The following is a 25,124-nucleotide window of genomic DNA, read 5'->3' on the forward strand; positions in this document are numbered from 1 at the left end:
AATGTGTTGTTTCCTCTATGAATGTATCTGTTAAACAATATATAAAAGATTCTGTCATTCTATGTTCCATTCTGTCAAAATATGTATGGGAACTAAAAGATAAAAATATTGATGATTTTATACTGAATTGGTCCATCCTTAAAACAGCGCATGCATATAACAACATTTCCACAAAAACGTATACTATGCCTACAAGAAAAATTTAAAATAATTACACATGCAAACCAAGTATGTTTATTAAACAAAAAATCGGAACTAATTTCTAAATAAACGAAAATAAGTTTCTCCTAAAAAACTATAAAAATAAATAAGCTCAAATAATAGTTACATTAAGTCCCTCTTTTAAAAAATATTTTCTAAAAAAGCATAAGTAATCATTTCCAAAGAACTCTTTTATAATAGTATCAGCAAATTCCACAAATGTGTGAAACCTTACAGTAATTAAGACATTTGCCTTACAGTAATTAAGACATATATATATATATATATATATATATATATATATATATATATATATATATATATATATATATATATATATATATATATATATATATATATATATATATGATTTTAACTATTACATCTAATTACTCTTCTATGAGTCTTTATTTTTGTCTTTATTATAGCATTAGGGTTTATTGAAGACTCTATGACTTGATTTTTTTATAATTCTGATATTCTCTTAATTCAAATTTTATTTTAAAGCAAAAAGTTAAAATAACAGAAAGTATTGAAATCAGTATAAAATAAAGTATAAAAATCATAAAAAAAAAAAATCATAACAAAAAGGTTTAAGTAAAAATTTTGTTACCACAAGTAAATGATAGTCATCAGGGTCTTCTCTACCAGGATTTAATTCAGTTAACATCTCATTAAAAACAATTCCATTCCTCTCAACAGTATCAAGCTCATATCGAAGCTTTGCTAGTTGTTCTGGAGTGGCATTCACTGCTACTGGTGTGGCTGATGTTTGTTGTAAAGTTAAACCAGCTGTTTGATGGTTGTTGTGTGGAACAGATGAAGTCTAAATTTGTAAAACAAAATATATATATATATATATATATATATATATATATATATACATAAAATGCAAATGAATAAATCTTAATTTCGTGCAAATAGATAGATGCATATTAAAATAGAACTGAAATTAAACTTTACAAATATTTTGTTAAATACTTAACAAATTTTGTTAACTAAAGTGTTTTCTATTAGTTCAAGATAATAGACAACATTGCACATCACATCAAATTATATATGGATCTTACAAGATGACATAGTGAAAACCATGGAATTGTCCAGAATTTGGTCTATACCTTTCAATGTGGTAAAATGCAAGGTAATGTACATAGACTGCAGAACCAAAAGGTCAACACAACAATATTCAATGTGCAGAGATGATGGATCATCAATACAACAATATTCAATACGCAGAGATGATGGATCATCAATACAACAATATTCAATGTGCAGAGATGATGGATCATCAATACAACAATATTCAATGTGCAGAATTGACAGATCATCAATTCAACTAGCAGTTATCAAGATCGAAAGAGACCTTGGGGTCAAGGCCTTAGATGACTTAAAATTAAAAAATAAATTTGAAACAGCAGCTTCAACACCCAATCAAGTACTTGGTAGGCTGAAAAAAACATTCTGTAAATGGGGTATCGCCGTATGGCGTTATTGTATGTGGCTTATATACGGCTGCATCTCAAGTTGGGGATTCAATCCTGGTCACAGTTTTTAAAGCATGACATTTAAACACTGGAAAAAGTGTGGCAGTGTGTATCAAAAACGATTGCACCAATAAAGCACTTAACATACCCTCAATTGCAAATGCTGGGTTTAACAACCCTTGAAGACTGCAGATCGCGAGACAACCTAACTCAACAATTCAAGATCATTCTATGACGTAAAAACTAGCAAAATTGGTTTACATCCTTTGGGGTCACAGTTAGTGCCTAGATAAACAACATTGTTCATTGTTAGAGAAGAATTTTTTACAAATTGAGTACAGTATAATATATGTTACTGGAACCCTCAGCCGCTAAAGGCAATCAATGCACTAAGTGTCAACTGTTACAAGATCTATGTCTGATAACTACAGCTGCTTTGTTCTGACAGTCTTATGCAGCATAAGACTGTCAGAACAAAGGGACCTGGTACTTATGGTAATTATGGCTTTAATTTTTTGTTGTAACTTTTGATAGATTACTGAATAAACTAAACTAAAATGTACTACTTAAGACCATTTTACAGACCAGATAAAGTAAAAGCTAAAAAAATACACTTAGCTTACTACACTAAAAGAATGCTGAAATAAAAGCAAATTTAGTTGAAAACTACTAAATCTATCATGATATTTTTTACCTAAATACTTTTTACCAGCCTAATAGTTTATAACCTTCGACAATAGATATTCGATATTTCCACCATTGTGCTTAGAAAAGCACAATGGTGGAAATATCATGATGGGGGGATCAATAGCTTGACAAGGAGCTAAAATTTGACTTTCATTAAATTAACATTGAAAGCTAATTTGAAATTTTGAACTTTTCAACTTTTTTGTGAAAATATTTTTGTGACCACACCCAGTGAAAGTCAACTTTTTCTGAAAGAACCAAGAAATTTTTTTTATGGAAGCATTATATAAATATAATAAATTTAGAGGTAATTTTAAAAACTTAATTTTGTTCAAGATATATTTTTGTGATTTAAACAAACTCTTCCCTAATTTAGGGGGTTGTAAATTTTACATAGTTAAAAAACCCCTCCCTATATAAGGGGGTTTATTGATTAATCTTTAAATTGATTTTAGATTATGCAAAAAAAAAAAAACTTTTGATACTTTTTCCCAAAGTAATGATCAGAAATTTTTGGGTAAATTTTATACACAAAATTTTAAAATTTTAACAACTAGGGTCTATCACTAAATTTTAAACATAAAACGTCATTTAGTAAATGATTTTTAAAAAGTTTTTAAAAATGAAGCCTAAAATCTTATTTGCGAGCACACAAAGAAATGTAAAAATTAATAAGCATTATATATTGCAATTTATTTAACATTACCAATTTAGGTAATGTTAAATAAATTGCAAGGCAGGTCTCAGACTCCTTTAAACATCATTGGTGATCGCAGTGCATTCCTGAGGAGGGAGATCACCATTATCCACTAAATAATTATACTAGGTTATAATGGCACCAACATTTTTCTTACCTCTTACAACCATGATTTTTAGCTATTTATTAGATTTGTATATTTTGATATATTAAAGATATATAGTCATAACATCTAACCTGTTGTGACACAGGTGGCAGCCAGTTTTTAATTTATTATCAATTTAATCAACAAGCATTTTGTGATTTGAGAAATTAAAAACTTATGAGAAAGGAATAATACCCAACAATGTTTTTGAAAGCAAAAAAATTGAAGCAAACAGTTAAGACATTCCTCACACAAATAAACTGCTAAAAAAATAAACAAAAATTTAAATGGAAGTCTAACTTATAGGAATGTTTAAATTAAATGTGAAATTCTGATTATTTAGCATCGGTTCATCCTTAATATACAATGACTGTTCGAGTAAAAAAATAAGAAAAAGTTCATATTTTAAAAAAAAAACATAAATACTTGTTAAAAAAACATAAATACCTGTTAAGGCTTTAGTATTAGAAATATTTTTCACAAGTATTTCTGATTTGGTTGGAAAAAAAAAATGTTTTGAATAAACTAAAAAACATCAATTCATGATGATAAAAGAAAAAAATTTATCACGGCAATAGATGATGCCATTTATTTGAATGTTCTTATCATAATAAATGTGGATGCCATTCAATCAAACGACAACAAGTTATAAGCATAGAGTGTCATATTTGAAAACTGTTTTTAAGATGCCAAGAGCCAAAGGTTTCAATGAAAGAAAAAAATTATTTTAAATTGATATTTAAAAAAACAACATACTTTGGTTTTAGCAGATCCAGATCTTGAAGATATTTCTTGATGATTTGAAGAATTTTTTTTCTTACTTTCATTCTAAATCAAAAAAACTTATTTTCTTATATATTTGCAGTACCGGAAAAGACTCAAATTCAAAACAAAAGTTTCAATTAAATTAAAACTTGGTCAAAATTTGAAAAAAGTAGTTAACCAATAGAAAATATTTTTGAATAATTTATTATGTTTAAAAATTTAAAATGTTTGATTCATAATAAGAATTTTAAAAAAAACTTAAACCACATTTTCCTTAAAAAAAATACATTTTTCTTTAGACAAAACAAGGCGAACAAACCAAAGTGATTTTTTATAAGATTTTATATTCTTTATATCTTTATGCAAGCAAAACTGTAAAATTGTTTGGATTTCGTGACTGCTATAACAAAAGCAATTTGGGTGGACATCCAAGAAAAACATTACAAAAATCAAGAAATCGCTAAAGAGCTTTAAAAAAATCAATTTTTGCCATCCACAAAATTAACAGAAGATAAAAGATTAAACTACAAATCTCCAATCACACTGTGCAAGTAAGACCTAATGAAGCAAAATTGTTTTCTTGAATGGCTGCCAAAAAACCTTTAACTTCTTATAAAATTAGAAAACTAAGACTTGCAAAACCAAAATTGGACTGTAGACTAGTGAAAAAAACGTACTATTTTTCATGAATGATGATGAGTTAAAACACCTCATTAAAAGTGACGACAAAAAATGAGTCTGGAGACTAAAGAACATCAGATACATCACTAATATATAAAGAAGAGTCATTCTCAAACAAAGAAAGAACATAGAAATACAAAAAGGAGAAAGGAGAAGGAGAAACACAACAATAGGAACTGGGAAAAAGCACCAAGATGGACCAGCACCAAGATAGCCAGCACAAAGCCCTGACTTGAATCCTACCAAAAATATCTGGGAAATAATCAAAAATTCCTCAAAAATTAAAAGCAGTAGGGGAAACCGGGGCTAGTTGGCAGCAGGGGTAAGTTGACGAACTGCGTTTATCTTCAGAGCCTTTTATCAGAAAGTGACAAAAATTACACAGAACCTTTCTAATTGACCATTTCATCATTCACTATAGTATTGTTAGGATTTGCGCATGCGCATGGGAGAATTATGTATTTTTTAAGATTTATGTGTTTTTTGGACAAAAACATAACTTTTGGAACATCACTTCCTTTTTACTTTACAAAAAAAAAGTTAGCCATATGAAAAAAAAATTATTGTAAAAGTTTCAGTGACAATTGATTTACTAAGTCCAGTCAGATTTTTTTTTAAAGTTGCCATTTTATAGGATCTATAGACTGTTTATGGAAAAAAAGGCTTTAGGGTAAGTTGGCAAAATTTTCACAAGATAAATTGGCTCATAGCATTTACTATAGAAAAAAATATATAACTTTATAAAATTATTATTATTTTTTTTTTTTAATTTTTAATAATATTGAAAAAATTTATTCTTACAGAAATATAAAAAAAAATTTTTAGGTTTTTTTTCACAGATTAAGAGTGGGCTACTGTTTTGGCTGTTATACATACTAATATTTGGTACCAGCTAAAAGTAATATTAAATTTTCGGCTTAAATTTGTTGCCAAAATTAATAGTAAAAAAATTTCTATTAATTTTGCACTTAATAGTAAATTAATAATCACTTTTATAGTTTGAGCCAACTTACCCCATGGTGGGGTAAGTTAGCACAATTTTTTTTTTTTGAGGGCCCGAGAAGGCCCAAAGAACTTCTTTTGTAAATGAATGCAACTTTTACGCAAATTCATACTCTTTGAGACTACACTTTATTAATTAAAAAAAAAGTGCTTTAATATTTAAAAAAAATGTGCGGTTTTTACTCTATGAGCTACAGAGCTCATCAGAGTAAAAACCGAGCCAACTAGCCCCGGTCTCCCCTAATTCAAAGTAAAGAAGGCCTTACCAAATATTAAGTTTATTTTTGAAGTTATTCAAACAATAACTTTTGTAACATAAATAATAAGTTAGCTTTTGAAATTATTGAATTTTTAAACAATTTTTAGATCTCATTTTGTTCAAAGAAAAATGTCGCTTTTGAGGAAAATGTCATAAAATATTTTTTGAAGAAAATATATAAAACATTTTTTAAAGAAAATGTTACAAAATATTTTTTGAGAAAAATGTCATATAAAATAAAACATCATATGAAATTCTTTTGCGATTCTTATTATGCATCAAACATTTAAAGTTTTTAAAAACATTAAGAACTATTTAATAATTAATGTCTAATTGTTATACTACTTTTTTTTCAGTTTTTGATAAAATTTTGTTTTAAATTTGAGTTTGTCCCCCATGTTTTGTTGAACACATTTTTCACAATGTTTTGTGAAAAAAGTAACAAATTTGTTGTTTTTTTTCAAATATATAAATATATATATTTATATGATAAATATATATAATTTTTTTTTTTTCAAATATTAAATAATGTTAATTTTATTTTATTGTTTATTTTTAAATTTTCCCTTAATTTTAAAAATCAAAAGCAAAATTTAAAAAACTTAAGAAATAAATAAAAAAGGCAGAAAATAAAATAATAACAAATAGCTCAAAATTTTAACGCATAAATTTTGTAATTTGATAATTCATGCGTTTAAATACTTAAATTATAGTGTAGTGTTCATAATAACAAAAACATGATACAAAAAATCTAAAAAAAAAAAAAACCTTTTTTATTAACTTATATTAAAAATCATTTAATATAATTTAAAAACAATATCTCAAATACTTTTAATATTACATTAAAAATATTTTAGATGTTGTTGTGAGCGAAATTAAGATGGTTGAATAAGAAATGGATTTGGCTCATCAGACAACCCACATATGAATTCAAATTCATATGTTATATAATAGTGTATTATTATATATAGCACAAAGATAGGTGTTAGTTAAGTTTATAGTTAAATGTTTTCAAAGTTGACAAAAAGCTTAGTCGCAACTTCTTAAAATGAAATTCAGGCTTTTTTTGGTACTCATTGTTGCTTTAAAGCTGGGATCAAACATTTTACAAAAATCAGGTCAGAAAAAAAACCCTTTTTTCACTATAGCTTCTAATTGATAAAGAAATTTTTAAACAAATATATAAAACAGTTACCATCTTTAGGCAAAATACTGCTTAATTAAACCCAACTTTAAGTGTACTTTTATGGGGTCTACTAAAGTTTTATGTAAAATGTTTTTTTGCCAGGTGCCAACATTTTACCTATAAACCATTTTTTGAACCAATCTTGCTCTGCTTGTTCTATTCACTTATAAAATGTGGAAATTTTCATGTATTTAGGATCAAAAATTAGGTCAACAAAAATCATTTTTGTTGATTAAGGAGCAAACTTTAAATTTAAATCTTTACATAGTGTTAGCTGTTAATTTTTGTAAAGTTGTGTTAAAATTTTCATAGTTTTTTTTTCATATCAACTTCAAACAGATTCTATCTGTTGACAATCAAACAGATTCTACAAACATCAAACAGATTCTATCTGTTCAACAATCAAACAGATTCTACAACAATCAAACAGATTCTATCTGTTGACCAGCCTCGCACCCCTTCTTCATCTATTAGGCTGGCGCAGATGTATTTTTAATACATTGTTTCCAGTTTAGGATGTTGAATGCTGGATCTTCTTGGCTCAATGCATGGGTTTTGCTTGTGTCTCTGTTTTTATGACTAGGCAACTCATTCCATTACCTCCTAATGAGGGTACAGCTCTAAAACTCAGTTTTATGGTTCTGAGGCCGGCTGGTAGTCAGGTTTCCCGAACTCTGTGGTAGCTCTCAGAGAGACTGATTCCATCAACAGCTGAAAAATATCAAAGTTTTAACAGTGCCATGTTGCACATGGATGGTGTCCCTGTTTGTACATTTGGTGTGCATTGCGGAGGCCACATTTGGAGCCCTTTGTTATGGCTTAGGGTTTATTAGTAGTAATGAGGCAATTGCTTGGGCTATTAAAAGGTGTTCTGAGTACTATCTATGCTTTGAGTCAAGTTCTTTAATCTAATTTAAAAATGAATAGAGTACCAAAAACTATAAAACACAAAAAACCATCATCATCACCAAGTTCTCTAAACCTATCATTCACTAATATTCGTGGTCTTCGAAGTAACTTTTCTTCTGTTGAGTCTTATCTCTTGCAAAGTTCACCAGACCTACTTGCTTTTTGTGAGACTAATTTGAGTTTGGCTGTCTCATCTTGTGATCTTAGTGTTGATGGTTATCTTCCTCTAATTCCTAAAGACTCCAATAGTCACATGCTTGGCCTGGGCATTTACATTTGTAAGAATTCACCCATTTGTAGGGAAACTAGGTTTGAATCCACAGAATATTCTTTTATGTGCTTTTATGTGTCTTTCTCTTTGTTCTATATCGCTTTCCTTTATCTCAAGACTGCACTCTTTTGATGTTATTTCTGATCATATTAACCAAGCCCTCTCTCTTTATCCATCAGCTAATATAGTTGCTGTCAGTGACTTTAACGCTCACCACTCTGAATGGCTTGGCTCTAGTGTCAGTGATTCTGCAGGCATTAAAGCCCACAACTTTTGTCTTTCTCAATCCCTAACTCAAATAGTCAACTCGCTTTCCTGACAACCCAAATCATTTACCTTCTCTACTCAACTTATGTCTTGTTTCTGATCCTAGTCAGTGCTCAGTTTCTCCACATCTACTCTTAGGTGCTTCTGATCATAGTTTTATCTCTCTAAAACTAATTTCTCATTCTTCTTCATTACCTGAATCCCCCTATTATTGAACCTCTTACAACTATAGTAAAGCTGACTGGGATTCTTTCCATGATTTTCTTCGTGATGGCCTTTGGGTAGAAATTTTTTGTCTTTCAGTCAACAAATGTGCTTCTTACATAACTTCGTGGATTTAGGCTGGCATGGAATCTTTTGTTCCCTCTCGACGATTCCAGGTCAAGCCTCACTCTCCCCCATGGTTTTCCTCACAGCAGTAATAAACAGACCTCTGTTTATTACTGCTAGAAACAATTGTAAAAAGGTTTTGTCTAACGCCAAAACCCGTTATTCTCAGGTCATGAAATCTTGTATCTCATCACAAAAATTAGGCTCTCGTGACTTCTGGAGAATCTTTAATAATATTCATATTAAGGGCAAAACTTTAATTCCACCTCTCTTGTATGGTTCAGACTTTGTCACCTCACCTAAAGACAAAGCTGAATTGTTTGCTAAAAACTTTTCATTAATATCATCTCTTGATTCCACTAGTTGCGTTCTACCTGATATTGCCAACAAACAGGTTGATCGATTGCTTGACATTCGTATCACTCCAGCTTCTGTATCTAAAGTGATTTCCTGCCTAGACTCTTCTACAGCTTGTGCCCTGGACGACATACCTGTTATTGTCTTGCAGAAGTGTTCTCCGGAGCTGTCATCTATGCTCTCAAAACTTTTCAATAAGTGTTTATCAGTGTCTTGTTTTCCAGCCTGCTGGAAAGCGGCATCTGTTATCCCTATCTTCAAAAATTCTGGAGAGTGATCAGATTCGTGTAACTACCGTCCCATAAGTCTTCTTCCTATCATAAGCAAGGTTTTTGAATCTTTAATTAACAAACACTTAATTTCTCATCTTGAATCTAATAACTTACTTTCTGACCATCAATATGGATTTCGATCTTCTCGTTCTACAGCTGATTTGCTAACAGTAATAACTGATAGGTTTTATCGTGCATTAGATAAAGGTGGAGAGGTTAAGGCCATCTCACTTGACATTTCAAAAGCTTTTGATAAAGTTTGGCATGCTGGTCTTCTCCATAAACTTTCTTCTTATGGTGTATCCGGCAATATCTTTAAGATTATTGAATCCTTCCTTTCCAATCGTAGCATAAAAGTTGTCCTTGATGGACAACACTTTTCCTCTTATTCTGTATCTTCAGGGGTTCCTCAAGGTCCTCAAGGTTCTATCCTTGGCCCTATACTCTTTTCAATTTACATTAACGATCTTCCAGATATTCTTACATCTAAGGTGGCATTGTTTGCTGATGGTACTACCATTTATTCTTGTCGTGATAAGAAACCAACACTCTCTGATGGCTTGGGGGGAGCGTTTGAGCTTGAAAAGGATCTCACTTCTGATACAGCATGGGGCTCACAGTGGCTGGTGAACTTTAATTCAGATAAAACTCAACTTTTTTCAGCCAATCGTTAGTGCAATAATTTAGATCTTCCTATATTGATGGATGGTGATGTACTTGATGAGTCGTCTACTCTTCATCTTCTAGGATTAACTCTTACTTCCAATCTTTCTTGGAAACCATATATCAAATCAGTTGCAAAACTAGCATCTGCTAAGGTTGCATCTCTTTATCGAGCTCGTCACTTTCTTACTTCGGATTCTATTCTCTATCTCTATAAATCTCAAATCCGGCCTTGCATGGAATACTGTTGCCATATCTGGGGCGGTTCTTCTAATGATGCCCTTTCTCTTTTAGACAAGGTGCAAAAACGCATTGTTAACATAGTTGGACTTGCTCTTGCAGCCAACCTCCAACCATTATCACATTGTCGTAAAGTTGCTTCTCTTTCTCTTTTCTACAAATACTATAATGGGCACTGATCTAAAGAGCTAGCGTCTCTTGTGCCATCTACTAAAATTCATTCTCGTGTTACTCGTCATTCAATTAAGTGTCATCCTTTTTCTGTGACTGTTCTTAAGTGCTCCAAAAAACACTTATTCGTCTAGTTTTTTTCTATCAGCTCTCTGGAATTCGCTTCCTTCATTTTGCTTTCCTGATTCATATAATTTGCAATCCTTTAAGTCGTCCGTCAATCGTTATCTCGCTCTACAATCTTTATCTTTTCTCTTTCAGTAACTTCCAACTTGAATTAGTGGCTGCTTGCAGCCTTGTTGGAAGTAAAGATGTTTAAAAAAAAAAAAAACTTAATTACCAAATCGGCAATCATTGTGTTACAATTGTACCAATTATCAAATTGATGAAATGAAAATGAAATATGAGTATTTTCATTAATTTTCAAATGTGGCAAAGCATTATTCAAACAATCTATTAAAAGTCTGAAATTTGAATAAATAGTTTGGACATATTAAAAGCCACTGAAATCTTCCTTCTTGTACTCAAATCCAGAATTCTATGCCAAATTCTTTAAATAGGCTGTCAATATTCATTAAATTCAAAACTGGACATAAGACTTTATTAACAGACCAAGCTGGCTCAAGTACAGAATTTTTCAGTTCAAGTTTTACCAACCAACCATTTGAAATAAACAGTTGTTTGGATAAACAGTTGTTTGGATAAACAGTTTTCTTATTTTAAGAATCAGAAACATCAACAATAATAACAAATCTTTTTTTACTTTTTCTATACTACAGACAAAATTTAAATTCTTTATTTACCATCCTTTCAAAATTTAAATTCTTTATTTACCATCCTTTCAAAATTTAAATTCTTTATTTACCATCCTTTCAAAATTTAAATTCTTTATTTACCATCCTTTCAAAATTTAAATTCTTTATTTACCATCCTTTCAAAATTTAAATTCTTTATTTACCATCCTTTCAAAATTTAAATTCTTTATTTACCATCCTTTCAAAATTTAAATTCTTTATTTACCATCCTTTCAAAATTTAAATTCTTTATTTACCATCCTTGGAATCAATATCAAATGATTTTTGAGGAACCCAATATTTTTCATACCATTTTTAACATAAAATATGCAAAGTATACTTTTTTCATAAAACCAGTAAGGTTACTTTAGCATTTTCTAACACATATCAACACATTTATAAAAAGAAGTGCAAGAAAAGTGTTTTACAACCATATGCATAAAACATGAACTAAAATATTTTTCACATTCTATAAATATGATCAATATATAAATGCTAAGTTACATTTTTTCATCATTGGACAGTGTAATTTATGAAATTAATTACATAATTTGAACATAACTTACTTGCTTAACCACAAACTTAAAAGATTAAAAACAAATTAACAGATAATTACCAACTAATTTAAATTGGTCAAAAATTGTAACTAATTTAAATTATCAAAAAATGTATAGGTTTATGTTTGTAATAAATAGTTACACAGGTATTTTAAAAACTACATATATCTTTAACAATGGTAAACTACTTTTAACATAAAATAACTTAGTAAATTTATGACATAAATTAACTATGAGTAACTTGGAATACTGGTAACTAACTTGTAACACTGGTAACTGACTTGCATGACTGGTAACATTAATATTACAGTAAATATGCAAATAAAACCTTTTTAGGTGTGTAAATAGGAGATAACGTATCCAAATTTTGAGCTGGAAATTCATAACCTAAAATAAAAACCAACAATTTATAAATAAAATAACAATAAAATAAAAAACAAAGATAAACAAACAAAAAGTATAAAAAATACAAAGCAGAGAATGTGAGCCATGTATAATCAGTATAACAGCATTTGAACAATGTACAGTATTTGAATTCAAAGAATATAAGTTAAATAAAGGCTGGTATTTTTTGAACTTAAATTGCTCAAGTCCAGGTTGGGAACCTTTTATTATGTTGGAAAGGTTAACAAGAGTATGCTTTCTAAAATATAATTTAAAATAATATGCTTTATTTCTATATTCCTTTATTAGGGTGGAATGAAAAGCATAAGATGTATTTATTAAACTGTTACGTTAGGTATCACTTTCTAGTTCTCAGGCTAAATATTTAGCCTGAGATATAGAAAGTGTTTATATAATCTTTAAATTTTATTATAATGTACCATAAAAAGTACACAAATAAAAAATTTACAAGAATTTTTTAAGCTACCTTGAGTTTTTAAAGTTTCATAACATACTCGGACTTGCTGAAATTCTGGGGAACTAGAAAATGCATCTGACCACATCTGAACAAGTGATAATACTTTGTCTTGAACTTCTTGCGAAATAGTGGTTTGATTCTGGAGTTAAAAATAGCAAAGTAAAATAGTTTTGACAACTTTAAATTTAATAAGCAAAAAAAAAAAATATAAATGAAAGCAAAACTTCTTGAAAATGAAAATGTAGTGTGACCAAAAAAAGTGTTATGTCAATATGAAAGTGTGACCAAGGTTTAGCTATTAGTTATAGAGAGTTGATTAAACTTTATGAAAAGTTATTTAATCTCAAGTAAAGTTTTTTACATTTCTATACTTTATGTTTCAATCAAATAAAAATCTGAGTTTTGATTTCATTATTTTAAAGTTGGATAAAACTCAACAACAAAAAAAAGATGAGAAAAAAATACAAAAAAAAAAACAAACAATTATATGATTAAAACTACTTAATTATATAAATTAAATAAAAAATATATTTTACTATTTAAATTATGAGAAGATTTTACAAAACTAATTTTTATTTTTATTTTTTTATTTTTTTCTTCTTGTTTTAGTTTGATGACTGTTACAGCAATGGAAAATTTTTTATTTGAGTACTGTCCAATCATTTTATTTGAGTACTGTCCAATCATTTTATTTGAGTACTGTCCAATCATTTTATTTGAGTACTATCCAATCATTTTATTTGAGTACTGTCCAATCATTTTATTTGAGTACTATCAAATCATTTTATTTGAGTACTGTCAAATGACTTTATTTGAGTTCATATGAGTACCGTCAAATATTTTATATGAGTATATATGAACAAGTATTGTCAATTAAAAAAGTTAATTAAAATAAAAATAAACAGTATTTAAACATTTTTATCATATTTAAAAACTGTTCACTTTATTCTCACCATTTTTATTGTTTACCAATTGCTTATTTGGGCTGACTTTAAACATTACATAAGGTTTTAATTTTCAGATAATTGCTAGATTAATACATTCTAATGTTGTAAAATGCTGGAAAAATATTAAAGATACAAACAGTTAACAGGAAGTGTACTTTGTTTAAAACCTTATTATTCAGTTCAAAAAAATTATTTATGAGAATTATATAAAAAATTATTGATGCAAAGTATTTTCAAAATAAATTTCTTTATTATGACAACTTTTCAAACCTGCCCTACATAAAAAAAAAACATAAATTATCACAATTCTCTGACTCATAAAACCAGGCATCACAAACTGTATAAAAAGTTCATGTTTTGAATGTCAAGCGTGCAGTAACTATTTATCATAAGGCGACAGCACCAGAAATAATACAGATTTACATTGTATCCACATGTTGTTTAACTATACCCATTTTAAACTATGGCTTTATTAAAACAATATGTACCTGAAGTTGATGTGTGGTAACTTTATGTTTTAATATGCAATTCTTAAGAGTACACAATTCTTCCTGATTGATTGCAATAGAAAAAAGGTGGGCAACCAAATATTAATTTCTTAACATATTTGACTCAACTGAATTCAAATAACACAGTATTTACCAATGTGTTGCTTCATTATTTTATAAATATAGAAGTGATTTTCACTTTCACCGCATTGTTCATTTTCACCGTATTAGACAGTAGTTGGTATGAAAATATAAAATCAAAAATGTTTTAGGTAAAGTGCGAGTACATAGTTATTTTCGAGGAAAACTATTTTTAAATTATGTTGATGGGTTTACCCTATTGATAATGCTACCCCTATCAAAACAATCTCATGCAATTGCTTGCAGTTAAATAAACATGGAAGTTTATATTTGATTTCTTTAATTTTTCAAAAAAAAAAAGAATTTTTTAATTCTTTTGACTATTGCGCTTTTTTATGGCCTGCTAATGCAGCATCTTTAATTATAATCATCATCTAGTGAACCAAAACTTTTATAAGATTTTTTTTAATTAAGAAATTAATTAACTGAAATGTAGCAATTTACAATCCCTGGTTAGGTTGACAATATCACAAAAATTGATTCAATCTCAGAAGTTTCATAGCTCTATATTACAAAACAACATTAAAAGCAAAGTTTGGTTTGGTAAATGTAGCAAAGAGATTCCTTACACCTCCACCAACACATACCAAAGTTAAAAGGTTGTTTTCAACTGCCGGAGACATTCTTTCAAATGAAAGAAACAGACTTTTGCCAGAAAACATGAAAAAAATGTATTCTGCAGAGAAAATATTTCAATTATTAACTTTAATTATTGAAATGTCTTGACATATTATAGTTTTTATCAAATTATGATGAACAGATGTTCAGAGCAAAACAAAGATACTAAAGTAAAGTGTATATTAAAAAAATAATAATGATAATTTAGACATGCATGTAATAGAAATTATAAACTCATAATGGAAAATCATAACCAACATGCAAAGTATATAAAATACAAAGATTAATTATTAAGCTTAACGTAATATGCTCAGACCAAGAATTAAACCTGGAACTCATTGATTATCAGGTCAATGCTCAAACCGATCAAGCCATAGATGTTCATATAGATGCAAGATAATAAACATAAATAAATAATAAAATCAACAACAAAATTAAAAATGACAATGAAATAAAATAGTGTACAAATAAAGTAAAGATAAAGAACTGAAATATGTACATATATACACATACATTCCCGTACACATATAAATACACACACACACACACACACATACACACACACATATATATACCTATATATGTATATGTATACATATATATATATATATATATATATATATATATATATATATATATATATATATATATATATATATATATATATATACACATATATACCTATATACACACATACACACACATATATGCATATATATATATATACATGTATATATATATATATATATACATTTATATATATATATACATTTTTATATATATATATATATATATATATATATATATATATATATATATATATATATATATATATATATATATATATATATATATATATATATATATATATATATATATATATATATATATATATATATATATATATATATACATACACACACATTTATACAAAAATTATCGTTACAGAAATCTGCAGTGATTTCTGTAACGATAATTTTTTTTGAAAAAGACCGATTGTTTAAGGAAGGAAAAATTTATAAAAAATTAAACGATTAAATACCTATTCGAATCATAAATAAAAGATTTTGATTGAAAAAATAAATAAAAGTTAATTGATTGAAAAGTCACTTTCTTAACTCAAATTCTCAAGGGCTTTATTCCGATTTAGATCATTCATTATGAACAAATTTAATGATATTTTTATAAGTTTATTTTGCGAAGAATAGTGGAAGGCAATATAGACTCTAAATAGTTATTAAAAAAAAACTTTAAAGTTTGTTAGTACACTTGCTAATTTTAAATTAATAGCAATAAATGGATGCAAATAAGGACCACAGATGCAGATTATCTACAGTTAAAAAGTGGGAAAAAATTTTAATTGCGAGTTAGAATACGATTTAAATGGAAATGAAGATTAAGATGCAGTTTATGTAAACAATTTGAAAAACGGATAAGTCAAACAAAATTGTTTTCCCTGACCTGGATCAAACCAGGAACAATATCAATAAAAAAAGATTCACTGGCATCACACTTAAGCAGTGCGCAACATAAAGAGGCCACGCGAATTCATCAACAAACAACATTATGTTCAGTTTCATTATCTAACCATGTTATTCATAATACTCCAATCAAGCATGGTTTATGTAAAATGGCCGTAAAAGACGCTGACTCTTTACGGAAAAAGTTTAATATTGCGTACTACTTGGCAAAACGAGAGCGTCCATTCACAGATTATCCTTATTTGATTGCATTAGAAAAGAAGAATAAGGTTACAAATTTAGGAAATTCTGCCTTCAAAAATGTTGACGAACTATGACACATATTGAATCATTGCCTATAACAGACTCCCAGGTAGCAAAGAGAGCAGAGTTAAAGAGTTATTTAAAGCGATGGAAAAATGCGTCTGTGCCTATTCATTTATCAATATATCTTGATGTTTATCTCCCCTTCGGCGTCTGAGTGTAAGTTTTCAGAACAATATTCATAATCCAGTAAAAGCTGTAAGAAGAGTTCAAGAATTTACATGGACAATGGCCAAGCTGCAAATTCTTCTAGAAAATTCGCTAGACAATTTGCTTGATGATACAAGTGTTATGACCCATTATAAAAAAACTGTCTAAAGATATTGAGACAATTGATTCAAAGCAATGTTATCAAAATATTGCAATTTCTCAATATACCAAAGTTAATAGCCATGTTCTTGACCAGTACAAGCTAATTATTGCAAATATTACCATATGTATGGAAGGCCGTTTTTAATCTCTCCAAAAATCACTATTGTTTATACATTTGGTAAGTTTACTTGATGTTTATAACTGGCCGTTAAAGTGAATGATGGAACTTTTGGCGATAAAGCTATCAGTGAAGTTGTTGAACAATTTTCTGAATTTTTAATTGGTGTAGGGTGTGATTTGAATAATATACTTCATGAGTGGATCATTTTAAAAGCATACATGTTTCCCATCATAAGTAACAATCAAAATGAGTATTATTTGAAAATTTGGGAAATTGTTTTTTCCAAATCAAATTTGGTCAAAGAATGCCAAAATATTCTTGATATTTTTGAACTATTTTTAATTTGTCCGTTTACAAATGCGAAAGTAGAACGAATGTTTTCATGTATGAATCGCGTAAAAAATGACTGGAGAAGTTGTCTTAGACGAGATCTCTTAGAATCTCTACTTCGGTTAAGTGAAGAAGGTCCCGAGATTGACAAATTTGAACCTGATACTGCTATGGACGAATGGTATAATGATAAAGTTAGACGATAGTCAGCAAATTTTCATCAATATCCGGAAAAAAGAAAAAGAAAGTCCGGAAAAACAGACATTGATCTAGCGACAGTAACAATATCGGATTTGGAAGAAAGTGAAAGCGAGGAAGAAAATGTAATATTCTAAGCATTAAACTAGTGAAATTGTTACAAAACGATCAAAATATCTACGATTACGGTCTAATACTTTTTCTATTAGAAATCAAAAAAAGTATTAGATCGTAAAAGATTCTATTATTTAGACACATTTTTTTCTTTCGCCTTATTTTATTGAATGAAAAAAGTGAACGCTAACTTTTATTAAAAAATACATTGAATAAAAAGCAATAGATAGAAATATCATGGGAATTTGATAAGGTTACATAGATAAGAAAACTTACTTATATATACTTATTATAAAAATATTGGTGTTCATTACTACACCTACATTAGTCCACTACTTAATTTCAATTGGTGATCCAATTAAAATTAAATAGTGGACTAATGTAGGTGAAACTCCATCCTCAGGGCCACAATATATTCACCAATGATAATTCGGAGAGCCTGATAAAAATGGCTAGCATCACTTGTCAGGGATGCATCCTTGCTATTATCAAAAATTATCATGGCCTGTAGCCAACACACCATATCAGTCATTATTGCAATAAAAAAGACCTCACTACAGAAAAGCCAATCACCCACACCCCTACCAAATTTAGGCAACACCAATAATTTTTAGAAAAAATGGAGACAAATATGCACAAAAGGTATATCCAATTAATGTAACAATAATAAACAGTAATATTTATTGTAAAAAAATTTGTGTAAAAATTTGTGTAAATACACATTAGGATATAAAAAGTAAAAAGATAGATTAGTATCTTACCATATTTGATGAGTTGATACAAAAATTTATTTTAAGAAGTGGACAGCTTATTATCGTAGCTGATAGACAAGAAACTGAAAACAAAACTCCTATCAAGAAACATAAGATCTTAATTGAAGATATAGCAGTGCTAACAATAACAAAGTGACTTAGCAACGTCAAACAAATAAAAATTACTTTCAATACTATTTGCTAAAAACATGCTCCAGGGAAATTTATAGTTCAACAGTCAATAATAGAACTATAATCTTACAAAAATAATCAAAAAATTCAACAGTGGCGTAGGAAAAAGGCAGCAATTATATGTGGCACAAGGAAAATCTATGAAATGATTATAAGGTAATAATGGCACAGGGCAAAGTTCATAAACATGATAACATAATAATGGTATCAGGTAGAGCCTAAAATATGGTCTAAACATAAATAGATATATAAAAAAACAGTAAAATAGATATGGATGTATGACTAACGCAAAGATAATGATGTATTATATAAACAGACTAGTAATATATTCAAACATCAAATAACTAAAATTTATAAAAAAATGGTCTAAACTTCTTATGTATACATTATTCATGGGCCGAATGTATTAAAATATCTTTAATCGATGCTGTATTGAAATAGGCAGGTGAGGGTATCAATGGAAATATTTCTGCGAAATAGGGGTCATCTCTAATAATATGCCAATGCTTCATAACAATATTATTGATATCTCTACTAATATCACATTAAGCAGTCACTATTAGTAATATATCTACATATATATTTGTTTGGGGTTTATTAATTAGTTGATTTTGACTAAATTGCAAGACTTTAGTAAATTGCAAATTAATATCTTCCACCGTGTAACCTCTTAACACAAAGATTTGCACTAAAGCTAGCAGTTCTTTGGAAAGATTTTTCTGTTCTGATATAATTCTATTAAAGCGTAATGCTTGGCTGTATATAATGCTTTTCTTTAGATGGCATGGGTGATTGGATTCGTGATGTAGAAGGCTCATTTTATCTGTTGGCTTACTGTATAAAGTACTTTGAATACGTCCATATCTGTCCTTGTATAATGACATGTCCAAAATAATAATTTAAGAGTCAGATTCATTAAAAATAAATTTAATAGTTGGATGGATTCCATTCATGAAGTTATATACCTCATGAAATTCTTCCATAGATCCATAAAACAAGAAAAAAATGTCATTAATGTAAAGGTTATAAAAAGAAATCAAATTTGGGAACTGGGTTCAAATTTTATCATCTAATCTACCCATAAACAAGTTAGCATATAGCGGTGCCATTCTTGTACCCATAGATGTACCATCAATTTGTTGGTAGAACCTATTGAAGCCAATTGAGAAACGCTAGATGAAATAGAGCCAATTGAAAAACGCTAGATGAAAGAATGGTTTCTAAAATTATATTAATATAGGCTCAAGGTGGGCATAATGGTGATCTCTGATGAATTGGAATTTGTTTCATATAAAAGATGGTTGCTTCAATTCCTTTTTGATGTGGGATATTGGTAGAGTGATGTGACATCTGCTGTTACAAAAACTAGTTAGAAGAGGTAAATTGGTGGGATTGAAGCATATGAAGAAAATGAGTAGTATCTTTGATATACGAGGGGAGAGATTCTGCCATTGGTTGTATAAAGTGTGTGATGAATTTAGATAAATGGTCCGTTGGGCCATTACATGCTGAAACAATAGGTCAAAATGGTATACCCTCTTTGTGAGTTTTTGGTAATCTGTAAAAAATAGGGCAGCGACAGGGTGTATTAGGTCGTAAAAAATATGCTGTCGTTTCGTCCATTATGTAGTGGACAACCATGTTGTCTATTAGAGTATTAATATTAGTTATTTTTTTTGCCATTGGATTATGGGGCAGGAGTTTATAAGTATTAGTATCATTTAATAGTTGGTTTATTTTATTATAATACTGTACCTTGGTTTATTTTATTCTCATACTGTATCTAAAATACAAACCCTGCCAACTTTATCTGCTCTTTTGAATATGATATCCTTATTATTATGTAGTCTCTCCAATGCTGTAGACTTTACTGATGAAAGATTGTAACTTTGGATTTGGGGTTTTTTTTAGGATTTATATTATCTTCTGGTTCTAAAAGCTAGCTCAGATATGCTCCAAAAACAAAAACATTCTCCCTTGGAAACAGCAATAATGTATGTGACCATATCTGTATATTATAGTTATTTTACTAGAAATCAGCATGAAAACTTCTATTCCCGAAACACATTCAGCCAACCCAGCCATGCTACAAATTACATATGATGAATATGGCATCTATATATAGGATTTATATTATCTTCTGGTTCTAATTATAATCATTATCTGCTAATGCAGTATCTTTATCTATCATCTAGTGCAAGTCTTTACTTGTACTCATTAACTTTTTATAATTATTTTTATTTTTTTTTATAAGTAAAACTCACATAAAAACAAATTTTATTTTTAACCAAGTTTAGAAATTAATACAAAAATGGTGCCAGAAATAAAATACTTTATTTAATATTAACTAGTTCTTTTCCTTGATATTTCTTTCAAAAATTAAAAGTTACAGCCTTTCTCCTTAATCCTTTCTTTCCTTTCCCTGTGTTTTTCATCAAAAATTAATCCTTGCGTTTTTCCTCGATCTTTGACCTTTCTCTTTGATTCTTTATTTCAAAAATTAAAAATTACAGTCTGTTGCCTTTGTCTAGTCAATTAAAAGTGTAATTTAACTTTGGCGAATTGTGTGATTTTAAATTTTATGCAATAAATGATTTTTTAGTAACTAGTAATCTCAAAAATATTATTTTTGAGAAATTATTTTTAATATTGCTTATTTAAATCTTGTTTTTCAAATTGCAGGATGAGTTTTTGAATTTAAAGAGAATGCTGTTTAGATTTCTTGTTTTGAAATCATTAAAATATTTTAAAACTTTTTAATTACCTGTTCTAAGCAGTCAAAAAATTTTGACTTTTGTCAAGACAGAACTATTGTGTCATCATGTCAAGACAAGAGTATTGTATCATCATGTCAAGACAAGAGTATCGTGTCATCATAAAGGCAAGGGTATTGTGTCAAAACTTTTCCAGATACATGATATGAAATATGCTTATAAGTAAACCAGCACATCAAATTTTATTTAGAGCCTTTGATATGCAAAGAACAGTACAATAGCAAGTAACAATAATATAACAATTAAACAATAAATTAATTGTAACAAAAAATACAACAGTTAACATATAATGCAAGTAATTTTAAAAACACACAACATTTTAAAATTGGTTAAGTTAAGAATTTTTTTCCACTATTTTAATTTAATACTTTTTTTACACCTTAGGAAAAACCTAATGCTTCAAATTGAAAAATTTAATTTAAAAATTATAGAGACTTAAAAAGTGATAGAGTAAAAATGAGGAATAATGTTAAGTATTTTTCACTTCTTCATAACAAGAGATTCTAATTGATTTGCTCAAAACAACATAAAAAGAAAGAAACATAATAAATTCAAAAAAATATATACTGTATCTTACTTTGTGTCCTCCAAGCAATTTGGTTAAATCTGACAGAAACTCTTTTGATGCTACTTGTTTATGGAAACGAATTCCACAATTCTTAACTGCTGCTTCTAAAACCTTAATAAAACTTTATTTTAACAGTAAAAACTTATGTAATAGAAGTTTATACATAGACGTATGATAAACAGTAACAAAGTCATATATAAACATAAACATAACACAGTTAAATTTAAAAAGAAATAGCATGTATACAGAGGTATCAAAAATTAAATTAATAGCGTATATAAGTATATTATATATGAAAAGAATTATTTATCAATAATATACATATATAAGATGAATAGTGAAAAAAGTCACTGATTTTGATAACAAATATTTTTTTAAGAAAAATTTAATAAAATAACAAAAATAAACATACAACTAATGTATACAGGATGCACTTGTTATTCTTTTGGCTACTTGTTAAACGTTTTCTAATGGCTTTTATAGCGTCTTTAGGTCTAAAAAGATTTTTTAAGTTATAATAATGAAGTTTCAAAACAAAAATTTTTTTATAAAATGAAATGAAAAGCAAATATATAAAAAAATAAACTAGAAAATGGTGTTGATGATTATCAACTGTCAATCAATGGTTTTAATGGTTATCATCTTTTAACCAATGGTGTTAATGATTATCAACTGTCAACCAATGATCATTAAGTCTAATTTAAATGTCAGTTCTAATCGATAATTAATCAATAAGTTAAATTTTTTAAACTAAAATCACTTTCTGTAAGTATGACCCACATCAGCGATTATATAAATAAAAGACTAGGTTTGTCTAAATTTCTATGTATATATATTCTTATACTACTAATATATATATATATATATATATATATATATATATATATATATATATATATATATATATATATATATATATATATATATATATATATATATATATATATATATATATATATATATAATACATTATATAAATATATATATATATATAAATATATATGTATATATATAAATATATATGTATATATATAAATATATATATATATATATAAATATATAAATATATAATATATTATATAAATATATATATATATATATATATATATATAAATATATATATATAATATATTATATAAATATATATATATATATATATATATAAATATATATGTATATATATAAATATATATATATATATAAATATATATATATATAATATATTATATAAATATATATATATATATATAAATATATATGTATATATATAAATATATATATAATATATTATATAAGTATATATATATATATAAATATATATATATATAATAAGTAAATAAATATATATATATATAATATTATATAAATATATATATATATATAAATATGTATATATATATATTTATATATAAATATATAATATATTATATAAACATATATATATATATATATATATATAAATATATATATATATATATATATATTTTTATATATATATATATTTTCATATATATAACGTAATACTTTGAAGTCATGCAAAGGATTGAAAGCTATTTTGTTCATTTGCTTGACAGGCTCATCAGACAATTAAAATTAAAATATTTCAATAAAACAAACAAATAAAAAAAAAGAATAGGAAACAAAAACTTAACTTGTTGGTCATCAAGCCTTTTAACATTTGTTTTTACAGAGCATATCAAAAAAACTTTGAGATAGCAAACTGGTTAGTTACTTAAGCATAAATGGAATTCTATTTATCAATGATGCTCGAAAATTTACTTTTAAAGAAAACATACACTAAAACTCATAACAATTAGTACATCCAATACAGAAATCATTTTTCAATACAGGTATTTCAGTACTGAATAATTTCAATACTGGTAAACCGGTATTGAATACTCTTAAACACATGTTCTACGTTAAAGAAAAATAAGTGAACATTTAAAAAAAAAACATGCATGAAAACTGGTATATGTTTTGTCTATTATTTTCATAAAAATAAAACTGGCAACTTCCAATTTACTCTTCTTTAATTCTAATCTGTATAAACATTTTGTTTACAAAGAACCAATTTAGAATAAAAAAAGAATTCATCAGAATAAAAATAAGTTTTAGGCGGAATCATGCACAGAATAGAAAAATGCAAATTTAAATTACTAGACAAATAAACTTTAATTCCTTGTAAAATATATGTTCAGGTAGTATACTTTTTTTTAAATTATATTTTAAATATTAGTAAACATTTCCAGAAAGTTACAGGATTGCACTACTATCAAATTATTAGAGTTACAGCAGTTGTTTAAATCCAGTTCATGCATGGTCACCACGGAAGCCACGAACAAAAGTTGAAAATTTTTCGATTTCATGCAGTTATTTTTATGAAAATATATTGCTTAAGTGAAATATTATATCTCTACAACTCATATTTAATATATTTTCGATGAGAAATAGCAAGTCATCAAATATATCTGGCTGGAGTAAAGCATTAAAAAAAATATTGTGTATTTTTCAAACTATTGCATCATTAACACACACACACAAAATAAAAAGAGTTGTTCTTTAAGAAAATCATAATAGTATGCATATTGCGTTAATTGTAAAAATAAAAAAAATAAAAACACTTGCAGAAATGAAAACACCCTGTTTGTTAATAGAAGGAAGAAAGAGTTTTACTTTTAAATTTGAATTTTATCTTTTAATTTTAATTTTAATTTAAATTTTATCTTTAACTAAAACACACACAAGCCCTCTACCTACTACTACCTCTACATAAACTTTGAAATACAAGTATTGAGCCAACACAAAACCGGTTTTTCGGTAGTTAAAAAAGCCCGGTAATACTGGTGTTCCTGTATCGGTACTAGCGGTATTGGATTAACTAATTTTAATTTTTAAATTAATTAATTTTTTTAACTAATTTAATTAACTAATTTTTAAATTAATCATTTTGGTTTGATAAAATAAGAGAATTGTCATACCTTTATA

At 27.4% G+C, this 25,124-nt stretch overlaps 1 protein-coding gene across 1 annotated transcript in view; it reads right to left on the reverse strand.

Annotated features, from left to right (window-relative positions):
• LOC100207762 (TOM1-like protein 2) overlaps positions 1-25,124 on the reverse strand; it is a 49,939-nt gene that overhangs the window by 18,124 nt on the left and 6,691 nt on the right. The window contains exons 3-8 of the mRNA XM_065804016.1: positions 22,552-22,633; positions 22,149-22,250; positions 12,810-12,939; positions 12,267-12,325; positions 3,971-4,042; positions 815-1,027 (exon numbers count right to left, since the gene is read on the reverse strand). Coding sequence (XP_065660088.1) covers positions 815-1,027; positions 3,971-4,042; positions 12,267-12,325; positions 12,810-12,939; positions 22,149-22,250; positions 22,552-22,633 — 658 coding nt within the window. The remainder of the gene's footprint in view (positions 1-814; positions 1,028-3,970; positions 4,043-12,266; positions 12,326-12,809; positions 12,940-22,148; positions 22,251-22,551; positions 22,634-25,124) is intronic.

This window comes from Hydra vulgaris, chromosome 08 (assembly GCF_038396675.1).
Source record: "Hydra vulgaris chromosome 08, alternate assembly HydraT2T_AEP".
NCBI classification, from domain to species: Eukaryota; Metazoa; Cnidaria; class Hydrozoa; order Anthoathecata; family Hydridae; genus Hydra; species Hydra vulgaris.